This window comes from Phocoena sinus, chromosome 13, assembly GCF_008692025.1.
Source record: "Phocoena sinus isolate mPhoSin1 chromosome 13, mPhoSin1.pri, whole genome shotgun sequence".
In the NCBI taxonomy this organism is placed as follows: Eukaryota; Metazoa; Chordata; class Mammalia; order Artiodactyla; family Phocoenidae; genus Phocoena; species Phocoena sinus.
In genome coordinates, this window is record NC_045775.1 from 21,246,771 (window position 1) to 21,263,259 (window position 16,489).

Here is a 16,489-nt window from a genome sequence, read left to right on the forward strand (position 1 = left end):
GTACCCATTACAGAGGTGGAGGGTGGGGCAGCGAGGGAAAGGGAAAGCTTCCCTACTCTACACGAGGGAGATGAATATACCTGTACGCTCCGAGACACCTCTCAGGGACACCAAAACCTCCCTCTCAAGAATGGAGGTAGGGGCTTCCCCGGTGGCGCAGTGATTGAGAGTCCGCCTGCCGATGCAGGGGATGCGGGTTCGTGCCCCGGTCTGGGAAGATCCCACATGCCGCGGAGTGGCTGGGCCCGTGAGCCATGGCCGCTGAGCCTGTGCTCCGCAACGGGAAAGGCCACAACAGTGAGAGGCCCACATACAGCAAAAAAAAAAAAAAAAAAAAAAAAAGAATGGAGGTAGACAGATAATGAGGGGCCTGGGTATCACAGACAACCTGAAAGTAGTGCCACAGGGGCTCTCTGTGGCTGACAGAACGTGTGCTCCAAGGGGACTGCGAGGGAAGCAACAGCTGGCCAACGCAGCCGAGTTTTACGGGGAGATGGTCAATCTTGACAAAGTGGGTCCAGCACTGCTGTTTCTATTCACTTCCAAGGAGCCTGATGATGCGGAATCAGAAGCCATTATCCTTTTGCCAAAGGATTCACCTCTATCCCTTTCTCTGGCAAAATCCTACCCTCTGCAAGCCTGGTTCTCTAGAGAACAGACTGGCAAGGAACAAGGAAAAACCCTGTCCTACTCTCACACCTCCCGTGACATGACAGCTTCTACTGCAGCACAAACTCCCAAGAACAAGGCCCTTTGGTGTGGGCGAGGTCATCCAGTCCTTGACCACCCCTGAGGATCACCAAGGAACTCATTCCTGTGCCACAGGGTGGTCTCTGGGGCTGGGTCCCGAGTCCAGATCACAGTGAGGTCTCCTGAACGATGAAGGTGGGGCTGATACCCTGGTGGGCTGGGCCTTCCTCAGGCACATCCACGGCCTCCTTGTCTCTGCTGCCCCTTAGCATTCCATTGCTCACCTTCTCCGGAAACACAGCCGTGTCCACAGAGAGATCCTGGGGAACACAGAGCAAAGGGAGTGGGTGGGGTGAACGTGAGGCAAAGGAAGGTGAAGGAACCTCCCCTTTCTCTCACAGGAAAGGTGACCCTGCTTTGATCCTGGCTAGAAAGGAGGCCGACGAGGAGCAGGCCCGGGGATGAGTACGGGGCTGGGAGGACGGAGACGAAAGGCCAGCAGCTGCGGCCTCTTGGGGCCGAGACCCTTCTGCCCACCAAGCCCCCGCTCCCCTGTGGGAAGGAGCCAGGCAGCTGCTGCGGGACAGTCCAGCCCAGGCCGATCATCAGAGAAAGCGGGGCTGGGAGGAGAAAGAAAAGGGAGACACAGGAACCCAGGAGGCCCGGCAGTAGCCTGAGAGGGAAGGGAGGGGCGATCTGACAACAGACGTGCTACCTGGCTGTGGGTTTCGCAGTGAAGTCGCTTCTGACAGGACGTGGGCAGGAGGGCAACGAGTTTCGGCAACACTGGGTAAATGGTCCGAGGGTTCAGGGTCCGGCCCCGCATTCCGCCTGAAGACAAAGCGCTCCTGAGGCTCCTACTGTGTAACCAGGGCACACCCGCGGCCCCCTGCTTGCCCCCTGTTCTCGGGACTCTAAACCCCCAGTCCCCGCCCACCTCCTCGAGCTCCACCAAGAAGCGTGACTGTTCCAGGCACCCAGGAGCCCAAGATTCCCTGAGCTCCAGACTCCAGACCCCTGAGCGCCCTCCCTCAGCTGGTCCTTGTTTCCCTGTGCCCCCATGCCACAGCCCCTCACCACTGAGCAGACTGACAGCCAGGCCCACCACAATGACCGTGGTGGAGTTGTGAGCGCTGTACCATAAATACGACAGGGAATAGAGCCGCTGTAGCCCTGTAGGTCTGGGGAGAACAGAGAGTGAGGACAATTAGCAATTCAGTGACAGGCATTCCGCAGGCACCTGGCTCCACCCTCCTACACGGTCCTAGAATCCTGGGACCCAACACCCGACAGCTGGCCCAAGTCCTCTCGTGGCCATCCCTTAGCAAGGCCCCTGGAAAACCCCTCAGAAATGAGCTGTTCTCCGCAAGGAGAAAGAGAGTGAGCTCTGACTCACTTGGAGATAGTAGTCGAGGGCATCAGTGTGGCCATGGTGACAGCAGTCAGATTGCTGGGCAGGGAAAAGCTGGACCCATTAGAGGGAGTGGGTGCTCTGCCAGAGCCCATGCCGGTCACTATGCTCCCAATGCCGATCCAGAAGGCCATGATCAGTCCAGCCAACAGGCCCACGATGGCACCCTGCCCAGAGACACGGCACACTCTCTTGTCTCAATGCCAGCCCCACCAAACCTTCACGTAAGTTCCCAGCAGTCACGGCGAGAGCCCTGCCAAGTCGTTCCCCAGGTCCACCCCCGCACATGACCGTGGAGCCAGATGGGTCACTCACAGGAGGATTGGCACAAGGAAAGAACATCCCAAGGCAGAAGAGTCCGAGCAGCGGACCCCCAACCATACCGAAGATGCTGATTGCTGCCTGCGGAGGACAGGGTTGAGAGAAAGAAAAGAACACTCAGGCTCAGAGATCCCCAGTCTCACCAGCGTGGCACCGCTACCACCACTGCCTCAGAGCCCCACCTGTCAGATCTGTCCGTCTGTTCTACCTGGAATCATTAGAACGCAGAATTCCAGAGGGCAGAAATGGTTAAGGGAATGTGCTCGGGGTTCTCCTGAGGCCGATCCTTAGATATCTCTCAGCCAACAATGACCCTGGGGCTTTTGGCTACTTGGGAATCTGTTCACAGCTAAAGGGAGCTCATCAAAGGGGAATCTCTGACACCTGCCCCTATGTCATTCCTTTCACAATAGCTGTCTTCTTCAATTTCTGGTTTCAATCAGCTCCTTTTCTCCCTTAAAAATTGCTTTCTTCCCTCCATAGTCATTACCTGCAGCACAGGTCCCATCTGGGAGGAAATATAGGCCATTCCCAGACAAAGCAGCCCATAGCCAAAGGCTGGGGAAAAAGAAAGGAGGAAACAAGCAGACGTGAGTTAACACAATAAAAGCGGGAAAAGCAGAGCAAAGCTCCTTGCCCAGCCAAACTACTACCTCTGTGTCCCTGGAAACAGGGCACATTACCTCAGGGCCCACCTCCAGGTCCTCCCACCCCATCCTCACTCTTACGTGACTCAGAGACCTCCCCAGGAAATTCCCTGACATGTAAACAAGGTTGGTGCTTCATTGGGCAAGTGCTGAGCCCAGGCTAAAACTGGTGCTTCAAAGCAGATGGACAACAGTTCTTAGGGTGTGTCTTAGAAAGAACAATGCTGAAGAGATGAGGAAGCATAATCCCACCGATGATTCTGGAAAGCATGGTGGCCCGGACTTCAGAGAAATGAGGGAACCAGGGTCGAATCAAGTCTTCCATTGTAACAGTTGCCAGTGAATTAAAAGCAGAGGATATGGTGCTGAAAGAAGAAAGAGAAAGACAAGTCCAGAAGCTGAGAAACGCAAAACAAGGGACCCCACCGAGGGACTAGCACCCTGAAGGCAGGAAAGGACGTGTGCAGCCCAAACACCATCCTGACAGTTGGCAGAAGAGGAAGAGGCCTGGGAGGCAGGGACACCTGGCCTTCTCTGAGTGGGGTACAGGTTTGGTTCAAGCAGATCAATTCCTGGTATCATAAAAGAATCCTTCACCAAAAAGGGGAGTGTATCCCAGGAGAGGATACACTCTGTCCCACACAGATGAGCTGCCCCTTGTCATTCACACATGAACGAACACAATGAGAGACTCAGAGCGACCCCCGCTCCACCCATCACTTTGTACCAAGGAGGGGTCAGCTGTGTCAAGCCTGATGGAAAAGGTCAAAGAGTGTACCTTAGGGAGCCACTGAAGAGGCAGGCAACGAAGAGCCCAGGCAGGCCTGGCAGGCCTCTCAGGAGATCCATCACAAAGTACAGGACGAACTGCAGGCGGAGCAGAAGTGCACAGCTCTCCTCAGAGAAGCCCATCCCCAGGGCACGCCACCCTTCCCCTGCATATGTCAGGCAGCGTCTGGAGACTGCGTGCTTTAGGAAGGGGGCCAGGCACTGAGGGCAAGCCCACAGTAAGTGGAGAGAAAGCAGGCTCTGGAGAGAGAAGGACGCAGCCCACAGCCCAGCTCTGCCCCAGCGAGGGGTGTGGCTTGAGCATGCTGGCCGCCCCGCTGTGCATCCTTTTCTCCTCTGTAAAATGAGGCTGTCGGGAGGCTCCCCACAGAGCAGGTGGTGCAGAGCGGTGTGTCAGTGAAGGTAGGTCCCCGCCTCAGTAGGGTGGGCACTGTGATTAGCTGGGGGCTGGGATCCTCACATGCTGGATTGTAGATTTCCAGAACAAGAAGGACTTTCCATCCATTTCCTACCCAGGGTGGGAGTCCCTCCTGCAGCCACCCAGACACTCCCCTTGGGGGGTGTCCAGGAGGGGGGTCAGGGAGGCCTTCTCACCTGGTCAGGGGCTGCTTGAGTCTGCTGGGTGCTCATGGGATACTCCCGGTAGTAGGCGAACATGACCAGGCCAATGAGGCAGCCCATGCAGAGGACCACCTGCTGGCAAGGGAAGACGGCGTAGCAGGAGCTGCAAAGTGCCAAGCAGGGAGATGGTGCTAGCAGGCACGTCCCCAAGCCCCAGAAAGCAACTCCACGTCCTGCCCAATGGGTGCGCGAGCGCTCCGGCATCCTGTCCCATCCCAACTGCCTCAGCGGAGCCGGGGCCCACGCTTCCCCCAGCCTGTGCTCCCCGGTCTTCCCGGCCCTGCACTCACAGCACCGCAGCCTTCTCCGTGCGGGAACTGAGGTAGCGCTGCACCTGAGCCTGGTTCACTCCATACAAGGAGAGCATCATGAAGACACCCCCGAAGGCCAGCGTCCAGAAAGTGTGCCGCACGAAAGGGTCCGGATCCAGCCTGCCAGAGACACCAACATGTCACTGTTGCCCCAGAGACTCAGCCTCCCCCGCCCTCCTACCACAGGGGGCAGGGCAGAGAGATGGCTGCCAGGGCGAAGCTGGACTCAAGACAGGGCAGCAGGTTGGCTGGGGAGGGGGTGGCTCCATCCCTCCAACCATAGCCTCATCCCAGGTGCTAAAAACATCCTGACACTCAACCACCGGCCAGAACGCTGTGCTCACCCATCTCCACAGTGCCAGCCTCCCACTGGCCTCAGTGCTGCACTTCAACTTCCACAGCTTGCCCTCTGCTTACTACAGCCCTAAGCGCAGGCTCTAGATGGGCTCAGCTGTCAGGCACTACAAACCCCAGCCGGGGAAGGGGTGTACTTACTCGATTCCAGAGATAAGGCCATGCTGGGAAGCCACATCCCACACGTGCCCCAAACCGCCCACCTTGGCCGACCCCACAATGATAACCACCAGCTGCCCTAGGAACATCACCAGGGTCTGGAACACATCTGTCCAGATGACTGCCTTCAGTCCACCCTGCAGGGAAAAGACAGCACACCTGCCACAGATGTCTACGAAGCCATACCACCAGCGAGGGCACCAGACAGCCACCAGCGGTGTATAGCTGCTGAGATTCTGCTGACGTCACTCCCAGCCCACCCCCACCTTCATCCCCCACCCCCACCATAAGCCCATCCCATTTCCTACATCCCATTTCACAGCACCCTGGAAGGTCATGCCCTCTCCTCACCTATATTCTTATCTCATCTACCACCCACCTATTGATCTTATCCCATCTTTTCCCTTTCCTCCCATCTCCCTCCCAATTCCACCTCTTCTCCCTCCCCTAAGACTAACTGCGCTTACCAGAGCAGTGTAGACGGTACAGACAATGCCTAGGGTCAGCACTGACAGCCAGAGATCAAAGCCAGTCACTGTAAACAGATAAAAGTCACATTCCTGTCTCCCGAGGAGGGTTTCCCAGCAGAGAAGCCAGAGAAGCCTTGGTAAGATATGAAGCATTTAGTCATTAAGGATGCTATAAATCATTTACCACAACGGAAAAAAAAAGTTTGCAAAGCTCCACCAAAAGGTGTTGATTAACCAATCAGATGGGGCCTGGTAATGTTTGATTAGCTTTCCACCTCTAGTAGAGGCCAGCCACGGGCCCAGGCAGTGAAATAATACCCTGGGCAAGGCTGGATTCTTTTCTGCACACTCTCCTCTACCTGCCCCTCCCAAAGGTTCTTCCCAGCCTGCTGTGGCTGGGAGTCAGGGGCTGTGACTCCTCACCTGCATTGAGGGCCAATGATGGTGCATAGAGGACAACCCCCATGTAGATTACCTGTCGGGTATGGAAAAGAGAATGTGAGGGGAAGAGGAGATGAGGGTGGGCAGAGAGAGGAGGAAAGATGGACCTCAGCTCCAATATCCCAATGGCCTCCCTTCACCTAGGCTCAGCCCCCTCTCCCTTCTTCCAAAGTTTGGCTTGCTGCCACCATAGTATCTGTGCCGGAACTGGAAGGAATGGGAAGCAGGATGCCTCTGGGGGCTAGCAGGAATTTCAATCTTGCTAGTCTGAGAGCAAGGAAGGCTCCAGCTGCCTCAGCAAGCCTAAGTCCAGTTCCCCCTACCATGCATCAGGCTCAGTTTCTATCCTCATTCCACTTACCATCTGGAAGATGAAGGTCACGGTCCCACAAACCCGCACAGCTTTATTGAACCGGAGCTCCAGGTACTAGGTAGGAGTAGATTTTTTTTTTTTTTATAAAAAGGTATTTCTCTCCACTCCACCCCCAACAATTCACACACAACTTCCCTCAAGAAACCTAGGAGCAGAGGAAATACCCAACTCGTATCCACTCTGGGCCCCACTCAGCACAGCACCCTTCTTCTCCCCCAACTCCCACCCCGCCCAACTTCAACCAGAGAGAACTTATAAACACACAGTGTATTCCCTGTCACTCTCATCAGGCAAAGGAGATCCAGGGGCCCAGATCCCTAGGTGCCCTGTTCCTCCTCTCCACCCCTGACCCTGGGGGTCCTATGTGCTCCTCCCTACCTACCTCGTAGGCACTGGTGAGATGCAGGCGGTAGAAGATTGGGATGAAGACATGTGCTGGGATCAGCAGCCCCAGGAAATAGGAGCAGCCCAGGAACCAATACTGGGTTCCAAATCGGTAGATCTCGGACGGCACGCCCAGGATGGCCACGGCTGACTGGAAGGTGGCCAGCAAGGACAGCGCCACAGGAAAGCAGCCCATTTTGCGGTCCGCCAACAGCAGCTGGCCGATGGTATGTCGCCCCCAGCCACGATAGGCATGGTAGAGCCCAATGGCAAGGGAGAGGACCAGCAGCAGGACAAAGACCACATAGTCCACCAGGGAGAAGGTGGATGTGACCATGTTGGTGTCTGAGGCTAGGGGGAGGGGAGCGGAGGTGCTCACCGCCACACTCATACCCTCTCTGTGTCTGTGACCTGCAGCTACTTGCTGCTCCTGGGCTCTGGGCTGCCCCTTGGCTGGGCAGTGGCAGGCAAGTGGCTACAATCTGACTCCCAGCCACCGTCTCACCGTCCTCCACCACCACCAAGTGACATTGTCCGGGTGAGCTGCAAAGAAAGCGGCTCTTAGTCAGGCCTACCCTGCCTTCATGGCCACCCACCCTTGGGCCTGTGCATCCCACACCCATCAGATTTGGGCCAGCCAGCTCCGTGGCAGCCCTTGAAGGTGTGGAGATACTGATATGGGTTTGGTAGGGCAGAGAGGGGAGGGAGGAAGCAGCAGACTGAGATGGCCAGGAGACAACTACTTGGCCAAGTCCTTTTTGGGTGTGCACAGCTGTGAAACTTAAGAACCTTCTTAGGTCTCCACCCTAGCAGTGAAAGAAAAATCAACTCTAGCCCATGGTTCTTCTCAGAATTCCCTGCCCCCCCCTGCAGGCACAGACCCAGTCATTACAATGTACTAAGCCAGCAGAGCCCAGCCTGGCGCCACAAGCCAGCCGGGAGGAAGAAACAGAGACGAATGACAGCATGGCCTCCTCCACTCTCCCAGCCTCAGTACCTGCACCCCCGTGACCCTCAGTGTCACCGTCCGAACAGCAGCCCTTCTCAACCCTGATCACCAGGGAGGCCACCTCCACGGCAGCGCCAAATTCCATTTCAGGCAACCCCAGGCCAACCACTCTGTTCTCCCAACACTACTAAATAAGGCCGGCCACCCACCTCTCAGCTCCTCCACCTATGACACCACAGTCAGTAGGAGATCCAGGAAGAGTGGTGCCATTCAAAAGTGGGACGGGGGCTTCCCTGGTGGTGCAGTGGTTGAGAGTCCACCTGCCGATGCAGGGGACACGGGTTCGTGCCCCGGCCCGGGAGGATCCCATGTGCCGTGGAGCGACTGGGCCCGTGAGCCATGGCCGCTGGGCCTGCAGCGTCCGGAGCCTGTGCTCCGCAGCAGGAGGGGCGGTGGCAGTGAGAGGCCCACGTACAGCAAAACAAAAAAAAAACAACAACAAAAAAAGTGAGACAGCAACATGCTGGAGCCAGGGGTTCAGAGTTACAATTACAGGGGCACTTTGGAAACAAGCAAAGCAGCCAGGGAGCTGCGGGCAAGAGAAAGAGGCAGGGAACGTGGTCCTTCCCTCGGGCGCAGACACCCACCTCAAGAAGCAATCCCTGCTCTGAATCAAAGCTGCCTGGAGAAGCTGTGTGTCTGCAGCTGGGCAGAGGCTGAGGATCTGGTCTATAAGTGGCTGAGGTGAGGTGAGGAACTGGGAGTAGAGGGAAGCTCAGCAGCTATTTGTTCTGGACCCTTCAGGGAACCAATCGCTGTGGACCAAATGGCCCTATCACCCTACAGCCCCCAAACTTCAGCTCGGCCCTAGAGGCTCCAGAATGGGGAGCAGGGAGCTCACATTCAATAGCATTCTTAGAGGGATTAGGCTTTCACTGTAAGTCACACTTGGCACTGTGTGCAAGGGGGAGCTAGAAAAGAGTGGCTGAGAGATGGGAAAGTTGCTTTTCTAACTCCTGCACAAGAAATACTAATCCTCAAAGAATATACCTACATTATCCTCAGAACAAGGACCAAATCACAGTATGTCAAAACTTAAAGGAATCTTAAGAGATCACTACTGCAACCCCCTCATTTACCAACAAACACCCTGAGGCCCACGAATTTAGATAACCTAATACGATGTTAGTTAACATTTTTTGAACACCTGTTATATAATCCAGCGGTGTGTTATGTACTTTATAAACGTTAACAATAATAAATAAGTAACCATACCTATCACTTTCAAAATACCATGTCTCAGGTTATGTACTTTATATGACACTCTCTAGTTCCCTAGGGTTATACAGCATGATATAAAACAAGAGAGAAAAAACAATGCTGTCAGTAGGTATGACAGGTAATTCACCAGGAGCCCCCCTCCTTCACTGCTCCCAGAACCAGGGCTGGAGCAGAGTGTTAATTGCTGTCAGTCACTCCTGAAGCAAAGATTAAATTTCAACTAATCTAGAGAGAGATGAATATAAACTATGTCTTTTGTCCTTGTCCACTAGGAGAAAGATCAGCCTAGCTGTCTTCGGCTCTCCTACACTGTGTTCTTGGACAGATGTTGCCTGGCTGGCAAGATATGACCTCATGCAAACCAGTCCTGAACTCTGAACCTCCTGGAGCCAACGGAGAGGAAATCAGAGTTGGCAACTCTTGAATCACATGTTCTACTGAGTCACAAATGTTAGTCCCCAGAACAATGTTCCCTACAGGCCACTCGGGTTTAACCTAAAGAGGCCCTGGGCCTTTGTGCATTGCAACACCTTGAGTTTTCTCAGTCCTCTTTGGCAAGTTTTTATTACTGTGAAAGAGGTGACGGGAACTACCAGAGACTAAGAGGAGAAAAGATGACTGCTGTGTGCACATAACACTGTGTAGAGGTAAAGCGCTAATGATACGGCTAGGCAGGTAGTTGGAGAAAGGAAAAAAGGTCCAAGTATAGACAGGAAAACAGATGTACAGAAATGGAGACCCTCTACTGCTGGGGTAAACTGGCAGGGTTCCTGTGGATTCTATTTGCATGAGATGCAGAGAACTCTCTTGGATGGCTGAAGAGAGAGCCAGGCAAGACAGGAAAAACCTGACCCAGTAACAAAGGCTTCATTAGACATGATTCTAAGAACAGGATGGTGGCCTTCTAAAACTGCTACAGTGGGGACTTCCCTGGTGGTCCAGTGGTAGGACTCTGTGCTTCCACTGCAGGGGGCATGGGTTGGATCCCAGGTAGGGGAACTAAGATCCCACGTGCCATGTGGCGTGGCCAAACAACCACAACAGCAACACAGCAACAAACTGTACACTGATCTAAATCCCATGGATTTGCATAAGAGGGGAGCCAAAAGTAAGAGATAACTTGTTTCACTAAAACTCTAACACACAGGGCACAAACAGCGGGCTGTGGGACTCTTTTAAAAAGTCCAAGGTACACACAGACAAGAAAGAGAATCATCCTTCACCACCCTAACTCCACTCTCACTTTGGTCACAAAGTGAATTGCTTTGACTCCTGCAAAAGGCAAAGGTGCCACTGAAGGATAAACCTTCCCAAAAAGATGCCTTCAAAATCCACCTTTATGGACTTCCCTGGCGGCGCAGTGGTTAAGAATCCGCCTGCCAATGCAGGGGATGCGGGTTCGAGCCCTAGGCCAACAAGATCTCACATGCCACGGAGCCACGAAGCCCGTGCACCACAACTACTGAGCCTGTGCTCTAGAGCCCACGAGCCACAACTACCGAGCCCACGCGCCACAACTACTGAAGCCCGTGTGCCTAGAGCCCGTGCTCCGCAATAAGAGAAGCCACTGCACTGAGCGGCCCCTGCTCTCCGCAACTAGAGAAAGCCCGCGCGCAGCAACAAAGACCCAATGCAGTCAAAAGTAAATAAAATAAATTAATTTTTTAAAAATTGCATAGCTCCCAAGTAAATTACTAAAGAAAAAAAAACTGTCTTTGTGCCTGGAATTCCTCAAGCTCTGAAAGGCTTTAGGGGCCCCCATTAAAATGCTAGTAACTACTAATGCCTTAGAAAATGTGCCAGCCCTCTGAAGGTAAATCCTTTCAGGAGATTCCAGACACCTGGGGGGTAGGTGGAAGGGAAGCCAGGCTACTGAAGACGAGCTTTGGTTAGCTTTGATGAGCTTCTGCTAACCCTAACCAAAGCCAACACTCAGTCCCTCCCGGCACGGGGCTCGCTTGGCGCCCTTCGGTCGGGGCGCCGGGCCACCACGGGACAGCGCTCGTCTTTCCCTTACCTCCGTGGCCCAGCCAAGGCTAAGACGGTCCCGTGGTTCTTCCCGAAATCTGCATCGCTCCCTTTTTCTGGGAAGGCAAAGAAATGAGGAGTTAGGAAAGCATCTATCCCGCCCCTACCTCCTCGCCAGAACACAGGACGCCGCGTGGTTTCAGGACTGAGCTGAAGGAGATAGGGTGCTCCGGCTCGTCCCTTCCCGACAGGGTTTGCCCCTCGCCCTTCGCTCCTCCATCACCCTTACCCTCTTTATTTCCTGGCTTCTCTCCTTCCCTCCACACGCGAGGCGGCAGGACTACTACCACCTCGTCGCCGGCACCTCCGATCTTCCCGGGCCCCCACTCTAGGGGCCGGCCCATTCCGCCCCTCACCTCTCCGCTCCTCCCCTCCCCTCCCCTCCTCGTCCCTTCCCACCCTGACGCCACTCTCCCGAGCCTCTGTGTTCCGGCCCACCCCCTGTCGGCCCGCCCCAGTCCGGCCCACCTGCCGGATCTCCACACGTGGGTCCGGCAGCCGCCTGAGAGCCGGCCCCGCAGCGCCAAACCGGGTGACAGCGGGGTCCCGCCCCCTGCCCGGCCACGTCGCCGCGCCGCCATGTTTACTGAGGGCAAATGGATTAACCCTCAGCCGCTGCGGATACGCGACTCCGGCTCCAAGCGCAAGGAACACGGGGCTGAGGGAGCAGTGACGGGGAGGCCTTCGCTTAAGGGGGAAAAGGAGAAGGGGGTGGTCAGTCCCCCCGAACGAGGACTGGGGCACATAGAGAAGAGCGCTGACCTCCGCGACTAGCAGTGTCCCCTCGCCCTCCCCGGCCCGACGGGCCCAGTGGCCTAGCCTGGCAGACTAGGCCACGCCCCGGCGAGGGCGTGACACGGTGGGAGGCGGGGCCACACGCGCAAGTCTCGCGATCAGCCAAGAAGGACAGAGGGAGCGGAAAATGGCCCTTCGCGGGCCCGACAGTCCTTTGAGCGTGGTGCCCTGGGCTGCAGCCCTACTCCTCGTTCTGAGCGTGGAAAGGGCTTTGGCGCTACCCGAGGTACTGAAGCAAATTAAAGGTTGGGTTGAAACAGAGTTGCTTGCCGGCCCTCGGCTCTCCCCACTCCTCTGCTTCCGCGCAGCCTCGATTTCGTCCCTGGGGCCTCCCTAGACGTAGCCCAGCCAGCTCCCACTCCGAGTACTCAGGCCGCTGTCTCCCAGCGCCTTCTCCTTGCCGACGTCCAGAGACCTTCTAAATTTGACATCCTTGCACCTTAAAATCGTTGAATAACTTTAAGTCGTTCTTTCTACAAATGAGACCTCTGGCCATTGTGCAAGCTTAACAGCGTACGAATGCCGTATATCGTGCGTTGGCAGGACTGTACTTTCTGTAATGCTTGATGAGTTCTTTGTGTATATCTGCAGTCCTTTTACACCCGCCAAATCGGGGCTGGCAGATTGAGAAGTCATTAGAGAGGGCATAATATATATGTCCGAATAGTAATTCTCAAAGATGAGGTCCTTCCCTGGACAAGATCTGGTACAGAAATTCTCTGGTGCGCTGTTTTGGCGCCTGGTTCCAAGGGGAAGAAATGCGTCTTCTAGTAAACCTGACGTAAAGAGGTAGGACACGTCCACGCCCTGTGTTAGAGGAATTCTGGAGGGTGTACTGGCAGTTAACTTTTGATCCTTGTTTTTTTCTTGGCTTTTCTTTCTGGAGTCCTAATAGTTTTCTTTCTTCTGCAGATATGCATCCAGTGTCCAGGAAGTGTGCAAAATTTGTCAGAAGTGGCTCTTTATTGTAAGCAGACATCAGACCTAATGCTGCACGCCCGCTGCTGCCTGAATAGGAAGGGCACCATCCTGGGGTGAGGGAGGAGAAGACATCCCTGGATGCTGGAAAAGAGTTCCCAAACCAAATTCTTCAAGGCTTGCCTGATTGGCTTTTGAGATAAATATTCGTGCCTGTTTTGGAGGCATCTAAACCATGAGTCTCAGACTTTTTAATCTGTTATAGCATTTTTGGCTAAGTAAACAAGCCTGTGGTTCTTCCTGGTTGAAATGCATAAAAGTCATAATTTTTAGCAATTTTTAAGCTTGTTTCTTTTGTTTATTGTCAACTCTTTGGCTTATTTACTGTGTGTCTGCATGAAATGACTCCTTTGGCCTGAAGGACACTATGGAATATGGTTTTCTTCCCCATCTCATTAATTCGTGTTTGTCTTTGAGGCAAATTTCTCTTCTTGTCCCCTTATGCAGATTAGTCTCTGCATTGTTTTCCTCTTACACTCTTGAGAATCAACCTCTTATGGCTTCAACCATTATGCAGGTGTCTCCCAAAACTACATCTCTTTTAGTTTCCTTTGACCTCTCTCCAAGCTCCAGATACATGTGGGTACCTCTAGGTTCCTGTTAAACATTTCCTCTTTCAGAGCACCCTCACGTCAGACTCAAAATGTCACATGTCTTGCTTCCATTCTTCTCTTTCCCTCATCTGCCTAAATACTTCTTTATATTAAACTTTCTGAAAACCAATTTTTATCCCTTATTACTCTCTGGCTTTAAAATTAGACTTATAATTGTCTGTTGCCCTAGGATAAAGTTCAAGCCAGAAACTACCATAGACTGGCCCAACCCACCTTTTCAGCATTACTTTCATTTATTTGTCCACCCAAACCCTTCATGAGGGTCTGGCAGCAGCCAGACTCTCCTACCTCCAAAAGCATTCCACCTTTCTTTCTTTGTTCAAACCTCTCTCTTTACCTAAAATTGCTTTCCTCCACCAAATTAAAACGTATCTGTCCTTTAATTCTAACATCTTTTGTGAATGTTCCCTACTACTAAAAACCAGAGTAATATCTTTTTATTTTTTACTTCCTCTAATCCTTAGTGTCTGTACCACTCAAATTAATTTTATATACTGTTCATATTTTAATTTAATGTTGTTTTTATTTTTGGTGATGGTCTTGTTCCCCTACTACATTGTAAGCCACTTGCAAGCTAAGATACTGAATGTTATTTTTAATTCTCCGAAATTTTGCAGTTAGTAGGCACTCAGTAAATATTTGTAGAATAAAGGAACAGACAGCAATAGATACTGAAGAAAAAATAGTGTGGCATGGACCTTAATATCCAGTAGTTTACATCCATCCAATCTGTGGTAGAAAATGCACTTGGAAAAAACTTTCATTTATGTGACTTGAATTTTTTTCCCATATGATGGCCTTTTGTGGATCTGAGAATCATAATATTACAATGTGAGTGAGTTTCACTAATCCTGACAATAAACAAATTTCTTTCAATATATGCACAGTTGCATAGATATACTGATAAGGACGGTACTGTCCGGTGGAACTTTCTGCCACAATGAAAATGTTCTGTATCAGTACCTTCCAATACAGTAGCCACTAACCACCTTAGTGGTTACTGAACACTTGAAATGTGGCTAGTGCAAATGAAAGACTGAAATTTTTAAATTTAAATTAAGTAGCTGCATGTTGCTAGTGGTGACTTAATTGGACAATGCAGGATTAAAACATCTACCAGATGTTTTACCTAGGTTGTGGCCCTGACACAGCTGTGTTCAATTAATATTAGCTGATAAGGGGGTTGTATTAGCTTACCTTGGATGAAGGGGAGAGACACACAGTTTTCCTGATTACCTGTTTCCTCAGGCTGGATCTCCAGAACTGCTCTCTGAAGGACCCTGGTCCATACTTTCCTCAGGCACATACTGCTATCATCATGTAAGTCATTAATTATCCTTCCCAAAAGGTGATTATGGCAAAGGGTTAACGGGAAAGTCTTTGAGGATGGACTCCTAAAAGGATGTTTAAATATTGTCTACATTTGGACAACTCGGAATGAGAACTGGATTACCAGTCCAGAAACACACTGGATTACCAGTCACACACATTCATGTGTGAATGGAAGTAAGGTGTTTTCCTAGAGCACAGTGCTAACAGTGTGTGCTTTGCAGAGACCTGCAGGCAAACTCCCTCCAGGGTGACTTGACCAACACCTTCCGTGGCTTTACCCAGCTCCAGACTCTGTGAGTAAGGGGTGTGGGGTGTGGGAGAGAACCAAAGAGAGGCAGTGCTGTGAACTCAGCAACTTGAGGCTGCATATTATGACTGCCTGTGTTGTGTTCAGGATACTGCCACAAGATGTCAACTGTCCTGGAGGTATTAATGCTTGGGATACTGTCACTTCTTATATAAACAACCAAACCTGCCAAGAGCAAAGGAACCTTTGCAACAGCACTGGGGACCCAGGTATGTTGTCTCACCTCCATCCCTCCAGAAACTGCCCTTCCTCTCTTGTATTCTCCGATTTAGATCAGAAAGACAGTAAAGTTGCTTAAGTGTCTTTTGTTTGGGTTTCTGAAGCTTTAACCCCTCGGAGAGAAAAGGTCTTAACCTTTTGTTAATATTTTTAAAATAATTTGATGATGATGATGATGATGACAATGTTCTGATTATCTGTAATCCTTCCTCTCTACCTTTGACCTAGAAACAGTTGAGAGAATCTAAGTTGAAGGAGATATTTGGGAAACATACCTAATGAAATCCAGTGATGTTCTCTGTTTTTCTCTGGCTCCCAGAAATGTGTCCTGAGAATGGATCTTGTGCACCTGATGGTCCAGGTCGCTTGCAGTGTGTTTGTGCTGAAGGCTTTCATGGCTACAAGTGTATGCGCCAGGTGAGGAATTAGGTCTTCTAATTAGGGATAAGAGAAATGCATAGAGTAAGTACCTCTCTGAAAGGAGAGCAGTAAGACCAGGAGCTGATGCAAATCACCTAGAGAAGGAAACTATAAGAGAATTGCCCTGGGTGAGGGGACAGGTATGCTAGGAAAGAACTGGGTGTTAGGTTGTAAGCCCTTGGTGTAACCCTGTGTGAAGTTTTTTTGGTCTGTTATTCACAGGGCTCCTTCTCACTGCTCATGTTCTTTGGTATTCTGGGATCCACCACATTATCCATCTCCACCCTCCTTTGGGGGACTCAACGTCGAAAAGCCAAGGCTTCATGAACCACATAGGTCTTCCTACTGACTAAAGATCATCCCCATCATAGTCCAGCCAGGGAGATTTGCTTCCTAGACATCATTGGTCAGCGGATCCTCCCTCCCAAGGCAGAGGCCACCGTCGGAAGGAGGATGGAAATTTGCACAACCCTGGGTGTTGTAGACCCAGTCCAGGAGTGGACTAGTACCGGTTCCCATTTGTGCTGTTGACCATAATAAACAGTTTTTCTTTTTTTTCTTTTTCGTCTCTTGGTTGGCGTGGTAAAGGATACTT

The 16,489-nt window shown here is 52.1% G+C and overlaps 2 protein-coding genes across 3 annotated transcripts; one reads left to right on the forward strand and one right to left on the reverse strand.

Moving 5' to 3' along the window:
* Positions 1 to 820: 820 nt before the first annotated feature.
* Positions 821 to 11,734, reverse strand: LOC116764602 (sodium-dependent multivitamin transporter). Of its 2 annotated transcripts, none has more exons than XM_032653342.1 (17): positions 11,698 to 11,734; positions 11,219 to 11,285; positions 6,970 to 7,514; positions 6,576 to 6,641; positions 6,197 to 6,248; positions 5,771 to 5,838; positions 5,286 to 5,440; positions 4,770 to 4,910; positions 4,453 to 4,582; positions 3,848 to 3,936; positions 3,322 to 3,434; positions 2,913 to 2,980; positions 2,417 to 2,503; positions 2,087 to 2,268; positions 1,768 to 1,871; positions 1,406 to 1,521; positions 821 to 1,010 (listed from the first exon to the last, which is right to left on the reverse strand). In XM_032653342.1, the coding sequence occupies exons 3-17, from the start codon at positions 7,360 to 7,362 to the stop codon at positions 858 to 860; spliced, it is 1,917 nt and encodes a 638-aa protein (XP_032509233.1). In that variant the 5' UTR covers positions 7,363 to 7,514; positions 11,219 to 11,285; positions 11,698 to 11,734; the 3' UTR covers positions 821 to 857. The 2 variants fall into 2 exon arrangements, with proteins under 2 accessions (XP_032509233.1, XP_032509231.1); XM_032653340.1 differs by lacking the exon at positions 11,698 to 11,734 and adding an exon at positions 11,459 to 11,592.
* Positions 11,735 to 11,810: 76 nt separating this feature from the next.
* Positions 11,811 to 16,455, forward strand: ATRAID (all-trans retinoic acid induced differentiation factor). Its single transcript, XM_032653622.1, has 7 exons — positions 11,811 to 12,250; positions 12,937 to 13,058; positions 14,865 to 14,936; positions 15,170 to 15,241; positions 15,343 to 15,464; positions 15,794 to 15,891; positions 16,117 to 16,455. Exons 1-7 carry the CDS (start codon positions 12,152 to 12,154, stop codon positions 16,219 to 16,221), a joined length of 690 nt encoding a protein of 229 aa, XP_032509513.1. The 5' UTR covers positions 11,811 to 12,151; the 3' UTR covers positions 16,222 to 16,455.
* Positions 16,456 to 16,489: the final 34 nt, after the last annotated feature.